This window comes from Carettochelys insculpta, chromosome 2 (assembly GCF_033958435.1).
Source record: "Carettochelys insculpta isolate YL-2023 chromosome 2, ASM3395843v1, whole genome shotgun sequence".
Classification (NCBI taxonomy): Eukaryota; Metazoa; Chordata; order Testudines; family Carettochelyidae; genus Carettochelys; species Carettochelys insculpta.
The window spans coordinates 270,082,793-270,103,098 of NC_134138.1; the positions used below are offsets into that span (position 1 = coordinate 270,082,793).

The 20,306-nt window shown below is 50.1% G+C and overlaps 1 protein-coding gene across 1 annotated transcript in view; it reads right to left on the reverse strand.

Moving 5' to 3' along the window:
• Positions 1–7,830: 7,830 nt before the first annotated feature.
• The window catches only part of VILL (villin like), a 66,311-nt gene continuing 53,835 nt past the window's right edge, over positions 7,831–20,306 (reverse strand). The window contains exons 18-20 of the mRNA XM_074985166.1: positions 15,128–15,196; positions 13,553–13,804; positions 7,831–10,709 (exon numbers count right to left, since the gene is read on the reverse strand). Of these exons, the coding sequence (XP_074841267.1) occupies positions 10,596–10,709; positions 13,553–13,804; positions 15,128–15,196 (435 nt within the window). The 3' untranslated portion in view covers positions 7,831–10,595. The remainder of the gene's footprint in view (positions 10,710–13,552; positions 13,805–15,127; positions 15,197–20,306) is intronic.

A 20,306-nucleotide genomic window follows, 5' to 3' on the forward strand; every position in this document is an offset into this window, starting at 1 on the left:
CAAGGTGTGGGGCAGTTTTGTGCTCCCAGAATGGACGGGGCCTTGGGTGGAGTGGCCGGGCTGGGGCAGCCAGCCCTCAGCAGTGCCTGGAGCTGCCCCCCGCCCCCCAGCAGCCCTCCGAGGGGCCCAGAATGCCTGGTGCTGCACTCCAGCGACAATTTAAAGGACCAAGGGCTCCGGCCATCACTGCTCCTGTGTTAGTGGTGGCAGCGGCGGCTGGGAATGCTGGGCCCCGCAACAGTTGCCCTCTTTACTCCCCACTGCCATGGGCAGGCCTGGGAGCGGAGCAGCATGCACCTCAAAGTGGGGTTCCCTGGCTTATCCGAGGCAAAACCCTGTATCGTTTGTAGTACTGGAGGCTGTCCAAACCAGCCGCAAAAAGGACTGCCAGATTCACAACAGGCAAGCTGCTGCTCCTGTTGATGTATGCTGGGAATTGCACCTCCCTTCTGCAGTGTATACACATCCTGGGTCTCACTCCGTTTTCCTCCCCCTCCCACCTCCACTCCCCAGGCAGTGATCTCATCTGGAGACTTGTGGATCATTGCCAGAAGAGATGGTGAGGGGCTGGTGGCACTTTCTTTTGGCAGCTCAGCTGTGTGGGCTCGGGAAGTTTCCCTCAGGGAACAGCTTTCTGATTGAGCCTTATCCTGACAAACCCCAAAAGGAAATCAAGACCCCTCTAGTGAGATGGCTGAAGAGTCCACGTCAAGAAAGGGCTTGAAAGGAATGGCTGCGGTTTCCATAGAGCTCTGTCTGATCCAGGCATCTGAGCACACGTCCAACACCCTGATGTAATTATGGACACCGATGACGGCTCCGACTAACTGAAGCCTTGACACCCTCTCCCAACTCCCACCAACCAGGTGGCTGGTTCTGGACATTTACCTCAGAGAGAAAGAGGGGTGTTGGGACAGACCCTCCATGCCCAGTGTGCTGTATCCATAAGAACAACCTAAGAACACCCATCCTGGGTTAGAGCACAAGGCCATCTAGCTCAATATCCTGTTTTCTCACAGAGGTCAATGTCAGATGCCCCAGGGAGACTGAACAGAACAGGTAATCATCAAAGCAATCCCTCCCCTGTCATCCATTTCCAACCTCTGACAAACAGGGGCCAGGGAGACCATTCCTACTCAGCCAGGCTAATAGCCATTGATGGACTTAACCTCCATGCATTTATATAGTTCTTTTTTTGAACCCTGTTAAAGTCTTGGCCTTACAACACCCTCTGGCAAGGTGTTCCCAGGCCTGCTGTGTGCTGCGTGGAGAAAAAAAAACACTTCCTTTTTTTTAGTTTTGAACCTGCTACCCATTTGTTAGCTTCAGAGTCTGAGGGAAATGTCATTAAAGAGAAACAGGTGGCGACAAACGTGGGCTGGGTTTGCACAGGGGTGCAAGCATCCAGCAAATGTAGCTAAAGGCCAGTCCTTAGAGCCACGTGACTCTGAAGGTAAACACAGAGATTCTGGACACACAAGTCTTAATGGGCCCAATATCTGTAACTCACAGGCTGCAAAGGTGCCTTACACCACACTAACAGGGGCAATGAAAATAGCTTAGTTAGAGGAAGGAACACTTCTGTCTGCAGCGTCTTCTGCTCTGATCTGGGGGGAACCGCATAACTTTAGGCTGTGTACAGCTGCGCAGCAGAAGGGTGACGTAAGCTTTCAGCTAGTACATAGGAATGAGTGGAGCATCTGCGTTCTGCTGCTGTCTTTGCCCCCAAAGACGCAGACTCGCAGCCATATGGCAACGATGACCAGTAGCACACTGTGGCTGCAGCACAGGGTCAGGGGCTTGCAGCTGGTGATGGGCACCTGGTAGTTGCTGTTTGGACCGGGGACCTCCCAAGTTAAACCATGAGCTGCTTCAGGTTCAGCTAAAAAGCCAGGGGTCTACAACATGCGCTGTCTGTGGGTCAGGCACAGAATGGGATGTGTGTAACACATCCATGTGCAATGCTGACGTGTGGGCTTCACAGCCCCCATTCCTTTCTTTAGGGCTACTTTCCAGGGGATCATGGGACTTTGTGCTGTTGTAACTTAGAGTCATCATCTGGCCAAGGCTGAGATTAGACCCACTGAGCAGTGCTTTGTTTGAGACTCACTGTAATCTCTGGGTTCCGGAGCTGCCTGTGTTCTGCACAGTCTCTGGCTAAACAGGGAGGAAGTAAAAACCCATGACTGGTACATGCAAGTCACAGAAGTGTTAGTGTCCCGCTAGGGCTGTTAAAGAACCCGTTTTTTTGTTTGTTTTTTTTAATTATGTGTAAGGGCATTAGCAGGGCTGGTCTTCAGGGTCAGTGAGCTGGGCAGAGGCCTGTGCCCACCACTCTCAAGGGGCCACCAAAAAGCCAGGCCTGGCATGTTGGGCTTGGCTGCTGTCTCAGCAGCCAGCCTTGTGCTGTGCTGTACATGCCTGAGCAGGCACTCCACTCCCAGGCTGCCCCCCCGACCCCCCGCCACCCCACCTGTGCTCCCGGGCTGCTCCCATCACGCTGCCTGTGCTCCAGGCGGCACACCGCTGCGAGCCAGCCGCTGCCATGCTGTGTGCTCAGGATTGGGCCAGCTGCTGGGTCTGGAGCTGGGCTAGACTGCTAGGCTTAGGGTTATTGGGAGTGGGGGTTGGGTGTATCTTCAAGGGGCTGCTGAAATTTGCCTGGGACTACCAATCGCCTAGGACTGTTCTTGGGCATTCAGCCAGGTATTAGCATCCTGACCCCATTACAAGTGGGAGAAGGGGTTCATGCTACCTCTTTCTACTTCATTTAGACACTTCACAATGTGGGTACCAAACTCAGGTTCTTTCATAAGTCCTGCTAGGCACCTATTTGTATTTTTAGGGAAGGTGGCGAATGGTTGTCAGTGGCCTATGTTCCAAGATGTAGGAGTGGAAAAGGTTTACTGCTGCTAGATACCTTTAAATCTGGCCCCTCAAGCCCAGCCCTTGGTAATTCCAATTTGGATATCAGAACATGAACCTGGATGTGGTTTTTGACTTGTCTACTGGTAAAGTGGGTGATACACACTGTGATCTTATCTGATTAATATATGACCACAGAGCTCACTCTTGCAAACACAGTTATATATTTGCAATGAATCTTATACTACCATATGTGGCATGTAAGCTGACTATGAAAAGATTATGAGTTGTTAGTTATGAGTATGCTATTTGAATGTATGGACCATTTTCTGTAGTTAGAATCATAGCACAGCAGAACTGGAAGGGACCTTGAGCAGTCATCGAGTCCAGTCCCCTGCCCTCATGGCAGGACCAAGCACCGTCTAGCCCATCCCTGATAGATGTCTATTTAACCTGCTTTTAAAAATCTCCAGTGATGGAGATTCCACAACCTCCCTAGACCATTTACTTCAGTGTTTAACCACCCTGCCAGTTAGGAAGTTTTTCCTAATGTCCAACCTAAACCTCCCTTGCTGCAGTTTAAGCCCATTGCTCCTTGTCCTACTCTCAGAGGCCAAGGAAAACCATTTTTCTCCCTCCTCCTTGTAACCCTCTTTTAGGTACTTGAAAACTATCATGTCCCCTCTAAGTCTTCTCTTGTCTAAACTAAACAAGCCCAGTTCTTTCAGTCTTCCCTCATAGCTCATATTATCTAGACCTTTAATCATACTTGTTGCTCTTCTCTGGACCTTCAAGTTCTCCACATCTTTCTTGAAATGTGGTGACCAGAACTGGACACAATACTGCAATGAGTGCTGAGTAGAGCAGAAGAATGACTTCTTGTGCCTTGCTCTCAACACTCCTATTAAAGCAGCCCAGAATCTTGTTTGGTTTTTTTGCAACAGCATCACACTGTTGACTCATATTTAGCTTTTGGTCTACTATAATCCATAAATCCTTTTCCACAGTACTCCTTCCTAGACAGTCGCTTCCCATTCTGTATGTATGAAGCTGATTGTTGCTTCCTAAGTGGAGTACTTTGTATTTGACCTTATTAAACGTCATGTTATTTGCCATTTCTCCAGTTTGTCCAAATCATTTTGAATTATGACCCTACCAGGGTGTAAGTACTGGCTTTCCATCTGATTTCAAACATTTGATCGGGCGGGGGCGGGGGGGGGGAAGGGAAAACACTTAACAGTATGCTTAGTGAGTGTGTGTTGAAGGGGCTATTCAGGAGGAATGGCTCATCAAGAAACAGCTGACAATGGACCACAGGAGACACCCATCTACACTGAATGGACTTCCCTGCAAATGTTCAAACTAGCATGTGACAGACACAGGCATCTACCTGTCTTGTCCTGATTTATGCATGGGCAGGTGATTTGCCCTGACAGCTCATGTGACTGGACACCATCTTGTTCCTGACTTTTGCATAGCAAGAACAATGGGATTCTCTCCACATGGCAGAAGCTTTAAAAGGCCCTGGGAACACCTCCATTTCACCACTTTTTGTGCTCTAGTGTCTCTATTGCTCCCGCCTCTGGGCTATGGATTTGTGCCAATGGCAACATTCAAACAGAGAGACTGAGGGTCCTTCCAATGATTTGGAAGTAACCAGAAATTTGACTTAAGCCAGCAGGTTGTTCCATCGTTACTACAAGCCTGAACCAAGAACTTTGCAGTTGGTGTATTTGATTCCTTTGACTAATTTCAACGGCTACTTTTTCTTTCCTTTTCATTATAAATAAACCTTCAGATGCTCAAGATTTTCAGCAGCATGATTTTGGGTGATAGCTAAGCTATATATTGACCTGGGATCAGAAGAAACATTTATTTTTGATTACTCTGTTTTTAAATAACCACTCACCTCTATGAAGCATTACCTCTTCTAGTGGTGATACAGAGGAATGAGCCTATCTGAGGCAACTGCTTTTCTGACTTCTTTTTAGCCCATTTGATGAGACAGTAGTTCTCTTTTTGGGCTGGTTGGCTTATGTTATAGGTGGAGGACTTCCAATCCTGGACTGTGACTGCTCTGCTTCTCATCAGGCCATCCTGAATGGGCTACTCTGTGTCTTCCAAGACCACATGATTTACACACACCATGGCCATCGGCAAGGATGGGACCTTCCACAGCAAGCCTCTACCCTCTTTGATCTAAAGGAGAGCGTGTTAGTGGTAACTAGCAGGCTATTTGTGTTGCTGAAGTCAGTCACTAGCAGGAGACATGATCAGTCAATGTAGACAGCAAAAGTGATCAGGGACATGGAAGAGCTTCATGTGAGGAGAGATTAAAAAGACTGACTCTTCACCTTGGAAAAGAGGTGACTAACAGAGGAGTTGTTAGAGGGTTATTCAGTCATGAATTACGTTGCGCATGTGAATAGGGCAGAATAGTTTACCTCTTCACTTAACACAAAAAACAGGGGTCACCCAAGGAAATTACTAGGCAGCAGGTTTAAAAACAAACATTATGCAGTACTTAGTCACACAATGCATAATTGCCCCATGGAACTCATTGCCAGGGAGATATGAAGGCCCAAAGTTCAACTGAGCTCAAAAATAATTAGCTAACTCCCTGGAGGATAGGTCCACCATTTGCTATTAGCCAAGATGGTCAATCACAGAACCCCATGGAGTCCATATACCTCTGCTTGTCAGAGGCAGGGACCAGATGAGAGAACAGCTCGCCTGGTGATTTGCCGTGTTAACTATTTGTTCCTCGTGAAGCAGCTGGCATGAACCACTGACAGAAGACAGGCTACTGGGTTAGACAGGCCACTGAGCTACTCCAGTGTGGCCATTCTTATATTAATTGTCTGATGCCTGAATGTGCAATTTTGTTGTAGCCCTGCTAGCTTTGCTCTGAGAGTCAAACCCTCCCCTGCCATTGACTTGGCTGACCTCTGGATCAGGGCTTAAAACAAAACAGGGACAACAACACTAAATACATATTCAGGAACTGAGTGTGAAACCAGAATGAAGAACGTTGCTGCTTCTTAAATAGACTATTTAGACCCTATCACCCTAAAGTCACCAATTCTAATCCAGCCTTGCTCAGTAGAAACCGAAATTTGTTATGGTCTGTTAGCTAGTCCGTGGCCAATAACGATATGAGTTGTTGGCCTAAAGGCTTGTCTCCCCTGCACGCCAACGTACACTATTTCTAACGTGCCGCATGTTGCTCGCCAGTTGGGCTGTGTGTACTCTGCTGATGTGCACTCCAAGTTCCTTAAGGAGCTTTAGTCCACTTCTAAAATGGACAAGGGTCTAGAGCAACTGGCGCACAGGTGCAGGAGCCAGGTGTGGTGTGCTGTCCCTCAAAGCAACCCTTTGCAGCCCTCGCATTCACCACCTTGTGTGGTGTCATTTTAAAAGGCTTGAGCTGTTGACCATTAATATCCTGTTGGATTGTGTGTGCTGCCGTTGTATGGGATGTTATGAAGTTTGCTATGCAGGTGACCTACAGAGTGAAGTTGGACATACCCACCACCAGCCTTTTAGGTGCTGCTGTGGAAGACACACATGCTCTGTTAGCCCCTTAAAGGGCATTCACACTCCCAAAGACCGTCCCCAGTTACTACACAGGCTTGGTCTATACTAGGAAAATAAGTCGATTTCAACTGCACAATTCTAGCTCCAGCACTTGCGTGGCTAGAATTGACTTATTAGAAATCAACATCACTGTCTTCACTAAGGAAGGTTGACCTCCCTTACTCCTTGCACCTTAGAAGGAGTACAGGGGTTGACTTCAGACTCTAGAGAGATTGAATTTGTGCATTTTTACCTGACATGCAAAAATCGAACTTCAGAAGATCGACCCTGACAGGGTCCATCTTTGCAGAAGTGACGACAAGCCCACAATGGAAAACGTTTGACCAAGGGTTGGGGGTGGGGACAGGGCCCTTCCTAAGCAGCAATAAACTATAACTTGAGGAAGTGATGTCATGACGAGCTTCCCTCTCCCCACACCTCAACGCTTGGAGACAGAGCTGGTGCATAAAGATTTTGCACTGAGGAAGGTGGTCCTGGGCTGGAGGGGGGTTTCTACCTTTGCACTTCCATTCAATGACCTGTTTGTTCCATCTGTCAGTGAGGCATGGCTTGATTCAAATCCTATCTAGTTTATGGAACTTAGCAAATTTAGCTTTTTTTTTCTTTAGCTGAACAGCATTGACCGCTATGCTGACTACTTACAATCTAGCTTCCTGTACGTAATAGATCTGTTTTATATTCTACCTAAAACAGCAGGTTTTTGTTTAAGAGCTTGGAAAAGCTTCACTCAGTTTACAAAGGCCAGTGTATGTCTGCTCCACGTGAAAGGGAGGATGGGGGCTGACTGGGTAAGGAATTTATACTGATTGGTCTTCAGACTAGGGCAAAGCTGGGGAGCTGGGAAAATTGGCTGAAGCCTCTCTGATTGTTAGCTATAGTTAGAGTGGCAGGGAGAAACATTCCTGTAACTCAGTGGCCTGTATCCCTACCTGTGGCTGTCTGTGTAAGTACAGTACCTGACAGAGGGCTGTAGCTCATCCCAGTATGAAAGGGAGCCCAGGACGGTGTGGACAGAAGGCTCAGTGGTACCACAGTCCAGGTTGCATTCCAATAACCCGGTCACACCAGGCCAATTACTGCATGTACACAGTGCAATTCAAATCCTCTCAGTTCTGAAGGTGGGCCTTTATATCAGTGTTCAGGGACATGGGCTGAGCATTGGAGGGGAAGCTTGCACTTTTATGGCTTCTGTTATACCTGCGCCAGGGACAGAGAGAAGTTTTCGTGTTCCGCAGCTGACAATCCAGACAGATGTTATTACACCACTATTTTTAGAAATCCCAGCAACCACCCACATGCTCAGCAGGCTATTGTACTGGTGGGCCAGTAGCTCTCTGAGGCGCAGATTTTTACTCTACAGACATGAGCCCCTTGCTTGCATTTTTATTAAGACCATCCTTCAAACACGACTTTTGGTTGTTTATGTGAAATCACTACTTGGGTTGTGTAGCTGACAAGTGATCCTAGCCGGTTCCGTGATTCCCCACATACTGATCGGATCATTGGGCACTTTTAGACTTCCCCCAAGGAGGGCAAAAGGTGCTGGCATCACCACCACCTTGCGTTCTGGGATGTAGTGTGGTGCATCAGGGGGTGGAATGTAGCCAGACAGAGTCTCCCCCTTACAAGCCAGCTTGCTCGCTGCCCCCCCACTGAAGAGCACATAGGGCACGGAAATGGCTGCTGACAGCACAGTCTTTGATGCCCTCATTGAGGCCCAGATATGCTAGCTTATCGTGACCCTGAGAAGCAGAAAGTACAGCTAGAAGGCTAACAGGCCAGACTGTCAACATGAGCGGGGGGGACCCTCAGAAATCACCCCAGCTGGCATTGATCAATATGATGCACACACACAATCACCCAGAAGGGGACGTGCCCCACCCGCACAAAAAGAATGTCCTGTACTCCTAAATTGCTTATCTCTTGCCTTACAAGTGCAAACTAAGTAAGAAATGCCCTTGTAAAAAACTGGCGTCACAAAGACAGACCAGTATGATCTGGCACCATAGATAAGAAAGAGAATATGTAACCCAAAAGGGGTATAAAAGATGGGCCCAGCAGAACTCTAACTTTGAGTGCATCTCCACCAACTACCTGCTGGTCGGGTCAGGTGATTGCCTCCCGAGGTCCACTACTGGGGACGCCCAACCTCGTATTCGTCTTTCCGCGGAATTGAGTGACCGATCCGGCTTGGCTACGCTGGTATCGAGAGACACAGAGAGGGTAAGATACACCCATGCTAGGTCTCTGACTTTTTTGTGCACAGCTAAAGAATTAGAGCTCTGTAACTAGATGTCATTGTGCCAAGATATCATTGTGTTAGATGGTAACAGATATCTTTGTATTGGATTGTAACGTAACTTAACAACACCTGTACTTTGCTAGCATATAAGAAGTAAACAATAGCCTTTTGTAACCACATGCTTATAACTGTAGCTTAAATAAACTTGTAACTAGTTAAGCTCTGAGCCTGACCCTGCTGTTAACCCTTTTGTCACTGCAACACAGCCGGCACAACAAAAGAACTTTAACCGTTTGGTTACTACAGCCTGGCTGTGGGTGAAAGTGCTAGGAGCTGCCTGCTCTAACAGTAAAAACTGGGTTGCTTAGGACCCAGGGGAGTACCTCACTGCACATTACCTGGCCACTGGCTAACAGGTTGGAACAGAACAATGCTGAAAGTGTACCCATTCTTGCACTTTTTTTTTTTATTTTTTTTAACAGCTGGGCCCTTTAAATCAAAATCCCCCATGTGCCCCTAATCGAAATTCAAAAAGTGATCTGGAGACTATGCTTTGTACCCAGTGCAGAATGTGGTGACAGACTGAGAGGGGCCGGATGGAGACAAAAGCATCTAAGGATCACTTTCTGCTCCTGGTTATATCACTGAAAACCTAATAGCTTCCCTGAGGCTATGTCTACACTAGGCAAAGTAAGTCAACCACAGATATGCAATTCTAGCTACTGCAGTTGTGTAGCTAGATTGGAAGTATCTGTGCTTGGCTAACTTGGCCGTCTCTACTGGGGAAGGTTGAAGGGAGTTTATCCTGCTGACCCTGTACTCCTTGTGAGACAGGAGGAGTAAGGGAGATCAAGTGCGACCCCTGACAGGTTGATTTCATGCATCCATATTAGACGTGCAAAATCAAACCTCTGGGAGAGCGACCCTGAGGGAGTTGATCTACTAGTGTCAGGTAGACATAGCCTAAGATTCTTGTCCTGCAGTTGGAGGCACACGGGCAGACCCTTATATCTGTGTGACTCCCCACTGATGTCAGTGGGGCTTTGTCTGAGCAAGGATTCAGCACACAGCTCCGACTAAAAAATCAGGGCCTTGCTCAGATCTGGAAATTGAATGCAGCCCCTGGCCCTATGTCTCTGCTCTCCTTTCAAATAATTCATTTAATAAGTGAAAATTGTAACTTTTGAGCCAAGTTCTGATGAATTTTTACCACATCAGGTCATGAACTTTACTCAAACATTTGTTATCCTTATTCCTTACTAGGAGAAAGCTGCTTGGGGGAGCTGGAAGTTCTCTGTCTGAAAGAATCACTCATCTACTATATCAGAGGGGTAGCCAAGTTAGTCTGTATCTTCAAAAACAATGAGAAGTCCTGTGGCACCTTATATACTAACAGATATTTTGGAGCATAAACTTTTGCAGGCAAAGACCTGCTCAATTATACTTTGGCTACTCCAGTTCCCACCACACCTTTTTATCTGTCTGGCCTTGTCTCACACCTATGACACTTGAGTGACCTACCATATTATCATCTTCCACAGTGCAAACACTGACTTAGAAAATGTGGCAACTATCACACAGTGTATAATGCACTAAATGTATAGTGACACGTCATTGCAACTACTGGCAATAATGGTACAAAACCGACAATAAACTATGAAGGCCTTGAGTCAGCTCTACAGGTGACAGCTTCCTAATTTTCATTGTTTGCAGCAGGGGAGTTCCATGAACCTTGTCTGCTGCAGTTGCCCTGGTTGGGTGGGTGGGATTTGGGTTTTTTTTTTTTTTTGCACAAGATTTTTTTTTCAACAAGTATCTGCATTTCCCTCCTGTGGCTACAGAGCTCTCATGATCTGGTTCCACAGTCATCAGGGGCAGGACAGTCTCTGCTTCAAAACAATCCATGCTGTTTCTTCTCATTCTGCTGCTTCCACCTGGGCATCTGGTAGAACTCATTCTTGGATTTCCCAAAGATATCCTGGAAGTCGGCGTCAGATAGATAGTGCTGCAGAGAAAACGGCAGCAAAGAAACAGTCACCCTCAGTTAGTGTAATTTGTGTAGGAGGAAGTTTACACAAAACTGTGGAATCCTAACACAGAAGTGGTGCTGAGTTCTTGTGGTGCCCTCCACAGTGCTGTTGGGGTACGCAGAACCACATAAGGAGTGAAAATGTCCCAAGAACACACTTCCTGGCCCAGCTGAGTTCACAGCTTACAGGGTGGGCTGAAGAGAGCCAAATTAGGACACACCCAGAAGCAAGAGGCAGAGTTTGCAATTTGAAATGTGCACACACACTCCAGGGTCATTACTGCTTCCTTATTCTCAGTGAGCCAGAGCTGGCCCAGTGGGCGCCAGCTAGTGGGTGGGGCCACAGCTCCCTCATTGAGAGGGGGCCCAGCTGGTGAGCATGGGGACTTGAAGGTGCAGGCCCAAGGCAACTGCCTTGCTCTCCTTGCCCTAAGGCTGGGCCTGCAATGCACCCGTAACAGCCATTATGCAGACTGGGTGAAATTCAGCCCAATGCAGAAGTTCATAGGAGGTCTATGCACCACTTAGGTTCTGACTGGGAGCTCAAATAGCTCATGATGGCATCTATGCACAGCTGAATGCCCCTTGTGGCTGAAATGTTTCCATTCCAGCCTGTTGTTGTTAGGGAAAAAGGCTCTTTTGTCAAATGGACATTTCAAGAGGACATTTTGGAGAGATTTTCAGGTGCAAGTTTTCAGTAAAAGCAAAAATTTGTGCTTAAGCAGCTAAATTTTCCAGTTGCCAAAAACAAAAAGGGCTTAAGAATAGGTTTGATCTTCAGGCTCCCAATGGAAATCCAAAAACAAGGTAACAAACGTTTGTGCTTGCATTGAAGTTTTCCATAAGAATCATAGAACACCAGACCTGGAAGGGACCTCAAGAGGTCATTGAGTCCAGTTCCTGCCCTCATGGCAGGACCAAACACCATCTAGATCATCCCCAATAGGTGTCTGTCTAACCTGCTCTTAAATATCTCCGGTGATAGAGATTCCACAACCTCCCTAGGTAACTTATTCCAGTGTTTAACCACCCTGACAGTTAGGAAGCTTTTCCTAATGTCTAATCTAACCCTCCCTCGCTGCAGTTTAAGCCCATTGCTCCTTGTCCTATCTTCAGAGGCCAAGGAGAACATTTTTTCTCTGTCCTCCTTGTAACCCTCTTTGAGGTACTTGTAAACCACTATCGTGTCTCCTCTAAATCTCTTTTCTAAACAAAAAAGCCTAGTTCTTTCAGTCTTCCCTCACAGCTCATGTTCTCTAGACCTTTGATCATGCTTGTTGCTCTTCTCTGGACCTTTTCCAATTTCTTCAGATCTTTCTTGAAATGTGGTGCCCAGAACTGGACACAGTACTCCAGTTGAGGCCTAATGGGTGCTGAGTAGAGGAGAGAAAACTGCCATTGCCTGAACAGCTCTAGTGTAAACATCAGCACAACGGGGCAATTAGTTTTTGCAGTGTGGTGCTAAAAATTCAGTGGAAGATGGATACCCCAATCTGACGTGGTCAATTGCTATCCGACATGCATTTCTAGACTATTTGTGCCTGGATCATGCAGGAATAGTGCATGTTTATCTGCCTTTGGCTTCAGTACATGGCAAAACAGAGCCAGAAGAAACATTTGCCTACCCAAGAATGGGGTTTCATTACCATTTGCTTTCAAAGGGAAGAGATCAAATTTGGCAAAATTTTCTGCGGTGGAAAATCTAAATGAAACATTTGATTTTGTCAACACAAAACAAAAGCTCTTCATTTCTTTTTGGGTCAACTTAATTGCTGTGCCTTCGTTCCACATGGGAGTTGTTCTGGGTGCTTACGGACCATGTCTTATATGGGCCTTGTACCCTGGCTGGACTACAGAAGTACAGGAAACCTTTTATTTCAACTAAGACTATGTCTTCACCACGTGGAAGATCGACACGGTAAGGGTCAATCTTCTGGAGTTCAATTTCCTGTGTCTAGTGGTGATGCGTGAAATCAAACTCTCTCAGGTCAACAGTTGACACCTGTACCCCTCAATATTGCAATAATGCAAGTTTTTTCCGTCGACCTCCTTCTGTGAAGATGACCAGGTGAATCAATTGTGGATAAGTCAGTTCCAGCTATGCAATTCCTGTAGCTAGAAATACATATCTACAATCAACTTTAATGTTTAGTGCAGACCTGGCCTAAGGGTTTGTCTAGGCTAGTGGAAAATCGACCTTATCAGGGTCGATCATCCAGAGTTTGATTTCATGAGCCTGGTAGGGATGCGTGAAATTGATCTATCTGGGGTCAGCAGCTGAATTCTGTACTCCTCAATAACACAGTAAGTAAGGGAGGTTGATGGAAGAATTTCTTCTGTTGATCTCCCTCTGTTAGGACAGCCAAGTAAGCTGATTGTAGATAAGTCGGTTCTAACTACGCAACTGCCATAGCTAGAACTGCCTATCTGCAATTGATTTACCTGCCTAGTGCAGACCAAGCCTAAGTGTTGGAGTGAAACATTTCTGAATCAATGAATTTTGGAAACATTTTTTCTGAAGTAAGTTTAACTTTTTAACCTAATTTGGGATGCAACCAAGTATAGATACACTAGAATTTCCCCAGGGAGAAAAAGTCTGATTTTTGATCAGCATGAAGTGACAATAATCTTTGTGTTTAGTACAATGAATACCCTAATTCTATTGTATATCCCTTCCTCAGTTATCCAGGGCACTCCCTTAGCCGGAAGTAAAGCTTAATAAACCTACAGAACACTAAGTCTCACTTAAGCAATCGTTTTGGCCAAGTTCAATGTGAAATGAGAATGGCATCAACCCAATGCTTAAACAATTCCCTCACCTCCTTTTTAGTGGGGTCCACACCTTCTGGAAGTTCATCCACCGTCTTGTTAGTCAACACCTCTCTGGGATAGGTTCCATTTCCATTGGTCACTACTGAAGGGACATTGTTGTTGTCATAGTTGCTGGTGCTGTTGACGTTGTTGTGGGAATGTGGTTTATATACAGGCGTGGCCTTCCCTGCTCCAAAATCATCGGGACTGGAAGTTTTACTGTGAGCATTTCTCTTGTTCAGATTGGCATTGTTAAAATCCTGCAGGGTACAAGAAAGCGGTCAGCACAGTGATTAGACAGGCACCAAAGAGTTGTGGATGACTTTGTGATTTCCTGGGAGGTTTTTTCCTGTCTTGGGCTGATAGATCTTAGTATGTGAGAAGCTGGGTTAAAATAAGAAAGTGGGGACCAGGACCCATTGGCTCATTGCTTAGGGACCTTCAAGCTGTGGATGGAATATGTGGCACATGTTACGCAATACGACGGCTTCCCACCACTCACCAGACATTACATCATGACCTTAGAAGCTATGTAACACTGTTATTGGAAACTTGAGAACATCCAGTCAATCCGATTTACAGTAATCTGGCTTTTCTACTGAGAATGGGCTCTTCCATCTAGCAGAAAAAGTTCTACCATGACACAATCAGTGGAAGTTGAGGCTAGATAGATTCAGACTGGAAATAAGGTGTAAATTTTCTCGGTGAGAGTAATCAACCACTGAAATAAGGTACGAAGGATAATTCTGGATTCTCCAGTACTGACCATTTTTAAATCCAGGTGAGTTTTTTTTTAACAAGAGCTGCTCTAGGAATTATTGTGGGGCAGTTCCCTGGCCTATGCTACACAGGGATTACATCTGCACTACATCAATCTTTCAAAAGAAGCCCTTCCAGAATCTCTCTTCTGAAAGAACTTCTTTCGAAATGCAGCATCTGATGAAGTGAGTCTGTGCTCATGAATGCACATGCTCAAAACTTTTCTGTTAATCTATAAGGTGCCACAGGACCCTTCGTTGCTGTTTCGAAATACCGTGTCCACACACAAAAAAGCAGATCGAAAGAGTGAACTGCTCTTTCAAAACAGTGCGTCCACATAGCCCCTGCTCTTTCGAAAGAACAGGCCAGGGACTGGAAAATCAGGCCCTATGAGGACTGCTCTTTAAAAAAACAAAAGGGGGGCGGCCTGTGGAGTGTCTACACACATTCTCTTTCAAAAGAAGCTTTCGAAAAAGGGGGCACCCTTCACAGAACAGGAAAAGAAGAGTGAGTTTGAAAGGAGCGCTGCATTCTTTCGATTGACTTTTGGAAAGAACACTTTGTGTGTGTAGACGCTCTGTGGGATCTTTCGAAAGAGCCCCCTTCTTTTGAAAAATCTTTCAAAAGAACTTCCTAGTGTAGATGCAGCCAGGAGATCAGACTAGATGATCAAAACGGTCCCTTCTGGCCTTGGAATTGATGAATCATCTGTTTCTCCACAGCAATTGGTTCTCTTTATTCGAGTTGGAGAAACAAGCTTTTAGTCATGGTAGCACAGGCAAAATCTAGGTGTTAATCAAACTACAAGTTCTGCATCCACTCACCACTGTGATCTGTGATATGCCAGATACCTCTCCTAAGCTGTTCTTCATCTCCTCATAAGACTTCCCATCCTAAAGACAAAGAGTTATGAGAATTAAAGTCAGTGAAAAGGCCACTTCTATTTCAGTGAGCAAGTTCAAGCTCCAGTTACAATGTACATATGCTCCTCAAACCAGCATCTAGGTCAATAACACATGGGTTAGGATGTAGAGTACCAGGAACTGCTGCTGCTGCTAGACAGGAACCAGGCACAGCTTTGAGGTCTGCTTCAGTCTCCATAGCCACGTCTACATGTGCTGGCTACTTCGAAGTAGCCATGCCAACTTCGAAATAGCACCCGCCACGTCTACATGTAGCGAGCGCTATTTCGAAGTTGAAATCAACGTAAGGCGGTGAGACGTCGAAGTCGCTATCCCCATCAGGAGATGGGAATAGCGCCCTACTTCGACGTTGAATGTTGAAGTAGGGCACATGTAGCCGATCCGTGTCCTGCAACATTGAAAGAGTGGGGTCTGCCATGGCGGCCATCAGCTGAGGGGTTGAGAGACGCTCTCTCCAGCCCCTGAGCTCTATGGTCGCCGTGTGCAGTGGCCCCTTAAAGCTCCCCGCCCCCTGCGTTCCTGTGCAGGAAGCTGAGAGCGCGTGCAGGCGGCAGCACTGCCAAGCGGCCTGCCTGCACGCCTCCCTGCAGCCCCAAGCCACCCCCCTGCTGCGATGGCCGCCTGCCAGGCCCCCAAGCGCCCCCAGGGCACCCCCCCCAAGGGGAGCCAGGGCTTCCAGGCAGCCAGCCAGCCTGGCAAAAGGCAGCAGCGCCCCTCCTGGATGGAGGCCGAGATCTGGGACCTGCTGGGGCTCTGGAGCGAGGAGGAGGTGCTCCTGGTAATGGGGAGCAAGAGGTGGAACGCGGATGCGTTCGCTCGGCTGGCCGAGGGCCTGGCTGCCCGGGGTCACCCTGCCCGCACTCCTGACCATGTCAGGAGTAAGGTCAAGGAGCTGCGGCAGGGTTATGCCTGGGCCCGGGATGCGGCCAGACGATCTGGGGCTGCCCCCGGCACTTGCCCCTTTTACAGGGAGTTCAGGTCCATCCTGGACCCCCGATACACCTCCTCCCCACTGGCCACTCTTGACACCTCGGTCGACGAGCCCCAGAAGGCTCCGGAGGCGGAGTCCGCCCCGGAGGCAAGCCCCACACCCCAGAGGCCCCCCCAGGAGCCCACTCCTGGGATGCCGGAGGAGGAGGAGGAGGAGGAGGGGGAATCCTCCTCCAGCGACGGGGGGCTGCGGATCATCCTGCCGTCCCGGAGCTCCAGCAGGGCGTCCGCCCAGAGGGTGTCCCCCGACCGTGGGAGCAGACCATCAGGTATGCACCCCCCCGGTGCACACCCGCGGGGTTGAGGGGCGGGGACAACAGACATGACCAGGGCCCTCCACATGCCCAGATGACCATGGCCCCGAGGATAGCAGTGGTATGTCCCTCAGAAGAGTGCATCAGCCCCTGCCCCCCCAGCATGACAGTGCCATGCCCCATCCCTGGGGATGTGGGGAGCGGAACCTAGGGTGCCCCGGGGGGGAGGGGATGGGACACCCATCATCATCATCAGCATCTCCCGGGGACGGGGATGGGGAACCAGCAGCAGAGGAGTGGGGGGGACAAGGGCCACAGCTTGGGGGCCACACTAACGGCTGTCTCCACTCTTCTTCCCCCCAGTGTTCCGCAGCTGCACCATCGGAGGGCCCGGAGAGCGCCGCCAAGGTCTCTGTGGTCCCAGAGAGCCCACCTGGGGCCATCCCAGCAGGCCAGCCCCTCAGCAGAGCACCAACCAGCCCCAGGACGGGGCCGACGATGGAGCCACCACCACCCTAGGACGGCCACGGACCCCCAGCTGCTCGCGACCCTCCAACGTCAGCTGGAGGTGTCGGAGCGGTGCCTGCGGGTGGACGAGCGGCAGCTGGAGCTACAAGAGCGAGCGCTGGCCTGGTGCCAGGAGGCATGGAGGGCCTTTATGTGCACTTTTGAGCGCATAGCGGAATACCTGGCCCCCCATGCCGCACTGCCTGCTGCTCTGCTCGCCCTGCCTGCCCTGCCCACCGCGCCACCCGCCGCTCCACCCACTGCTTCGACCGCCATCCCACTGCCGTCCACCACCCTGTGGCCTTCCGCCGAGGGGGACCTGGGGCCTGCTGACACCTGCTGGCCATACCTGCCGGTTCGCTCAGCCCCCAGCCAGCCTTGGCCAGGACTCAGGCCGAGGCGAGGGTTGCGCCTGCCAACCCCGGGTGCCGGAGAGTAGAGGGGTGCGGGGCCCAGGACGTGGCCCCCTTCCCCCTTTGTACATATCCCCCCATATAATATATTTGTATATAGTTTGTGTTACACCCCTTCTCTGTTATATGGTACCTGCCCCCCCATGTAAATAGTTCCCCCCTTTTGTTCTGCTCTCTCTATATATTATATTTTTGTTGTTTGCATAATAAGACAAATCACCGGTTTTTGGTTTCCAAAACAACTGCTCCATTTTTATTTGCAAGAAGCGGGGGTGTGCTCTTGGGTGCTCTGTGGTGTGGGTGTGGGGGCAGGGAGTGTTGTGGAGGATGAAGGGGGTGGAGTGGGGGGCCTGCCAGCGTTCACCCCACAGCCTGGTCGAAATGGGCCCGCAGGGCCTCTCAGACCCGCATCCCCTCGGGGTCCACCTGGCGACTGGGGGCAGTGGGTGGCTGCACGTCAGCCCTGCCGGCCTCCACAGCCCAGCCCTGAAAGAAGGCCTCCCCCTTGCTCTTGACCAGGTTGTGGAGTGTGCTGCATGCGCCCACAACCTGGGGGATGTTGGTGGGGCCTGCATCAAGGCGGGTGAGGAGACACCTCCAGTGCCCTTTGAGGCGGCCAAAAGTGCACTCAACCACCTGGCACACATAGTTCAGGCACGTGTTGAAGCACTCCTGGCTGGCTGACAGATGGCCTGTGTAAAGGTGCATGAGCCAGGGCCGGAGGGGGTACACCGCGTCTGTGACGACGCAGAGGGGCATGGTGGTGTCCCCCACAGAGATCTCCTGCTGGGGGATGTAGGTCCCCGCCTCCAGCTGGCGGCACAGGCCCGAATTCCTGAACACCCGGGCGTCGTGGGTGCTGCCAGACCACCCAACATAAATGTCCAGGAAGCGGCCCCGGCTGTCCACCAAGGCCTGGAGGACCACAGAATGGTAGCCCTTCCTGTTCAGGAAGCGTCCTCCGGGGCACGGATGGGGATATGGGTCCCATCCAGAGCCCCAAAGCAATTTGGGAAGCCCAGGCTGGCAAACCCCGCGATGGCGGCATCCGGGTCCCCAAGCCGCATGAGCCTGTGGAGGAGCAGGGCATTGATGGTGCAGACGACCTGCAGGGGAAGGACACGGGAGAGCACCAGTGAGGGGTGTGCAGGGTGTGTCTGGCCCTCCACCCCAGGGCTGCCCGCCCCCCCGGGGCTGCCCTCCACCCCAGGGCTGCCCGCCCCCGGGTCCTCTTACCTCCATGAGGACAGCCCCAACGGTGGCCTTGCCATGCCAAACTGCCGCCCCACGGATCGGTAGCTGTCTGGAGTGGTCACCTTCCAGACAGCAATGCCGACCCGCTTCTTGACGCTGAGGACACGCCGCATGGCGGTGTCCTGGTGCCTCAGTGTGGGGGTGAGCCACTGGCAGAGCTCCAGAAATGTCTGCCGGCTCATGCGAAAGTTCTGGAGCCAGCGCTCGTTGTCCCACTCACCGAGCACCAGCTGCTCCTACCAGTCGGTGCTCGTGGGGTAGCTCCACAGCCGGCGGCGGGGGCGGAGGTTCGGAGGGCAGCAGGGTCTGGGGTTGCTTCCTCCTCCCCTGGGGGCAGCTCCTCTTCTGTGAATACAAGGTGGTCAGCTGCCTCCTGCATAGCATTGAGCAGGGCAAGCACTGCTCCTGCAGGGGCGGCTGGGTGGACCTCTGGCTGCTGCTGCTGCTGCTGCTGCTGCTGCTGCTGGGGGTCCATACTGCTTCGACAGGTGTGCGTGCCTGTGGCTCTGCAGACAGTGTGCTGTGCAGGCTGAGTGTGTCTGGGAGGGGCCCTTTAAGGGAGCAGCTAGCTGTTGCCCCAGAAGTGCTAGTCCGCCCTGTGACCCTGTCTGCAGCTGTTCCTGGCACCCTTATTTTGATGTGTGCCGCTTTGGTGTGTAGACGCTCCCCTGCAGTGCCTACTTCGATGTGGTGCTGCCCAATGTTGACGCTGAACGTCGACGGCACCAGCCCTGGAGGACGTGTAGACACTATTCATCGAAATAGCTTATTTCGATGTCGCTACATCGAAATAAGCTATTTCGATGTAGCATACATGCGTAGACATAGCTCATGTGAATGAAGAACTCATGCTGCATGGTTGGATGCTTTAATATGTGTGGAAAGGCCTGACTGGTGAAGACCCTGTGCTATGGCCTACATTTATCTCCTGTCTATCTGTCTGGGGATGGTTGAGGTCTGGGAAAAAACACAATGGTGTAGGTCCTCTGCACTCTGAGGACCTCCTGGGATCTGTTAGTTTTGGGACCCTTATCACCTGCTCCTTCTGCTAGAGTGGGCAAATTCCATCCCCACTGAAGAGAGAATCTGTAGTACAGGTGGAAACTCCCTGGTCCAGCACCCTTAGGACCTGGGCGGTCCCAGACAAGGGATTTTGCTAGATCAGGGGAGGTCTATTTTGCCTCCCTGCTAGCATTCCAGCCCCAGATCCTGGGCTCCCCCACAGCTGTCGCTGGACACCTGCAGGGTCCCCAGCCGTGGCTCAGCTGCAGCTGCTGACTGCCAGACCCAGCCAGCTGCTCCTCAGTCCCCTGCTGTGGCTTTCCAGGGCTGCAACTTTCTGCCTGGCCCCGGCTACTGGTTCCCAGCCCCATCACCAGCCATGGCTTACCATGGGTCCCCAGTTGGCCCCAGTGATGGCTTCCTGCCTGGCCCCTGCCATGAGCTGCTGCAAGGCACCAGTCTCTGGCCTGGGCTGTTGGCTTCCCAGCCCTAGCCACCACTCAGGATGAACAAGTGTCATAAATGGGAACGCTACGCCCCCTGGAGAAAAAAATGCTGCTCCCAATCCAGGCTCCCAGGCTGTTCCTGCTCCTCACCCTGTAGCTGTGGCTGCCCTACCATAGGCTCCAGTCACTCAGTTCGGGAAAGATTCAAGAAAGT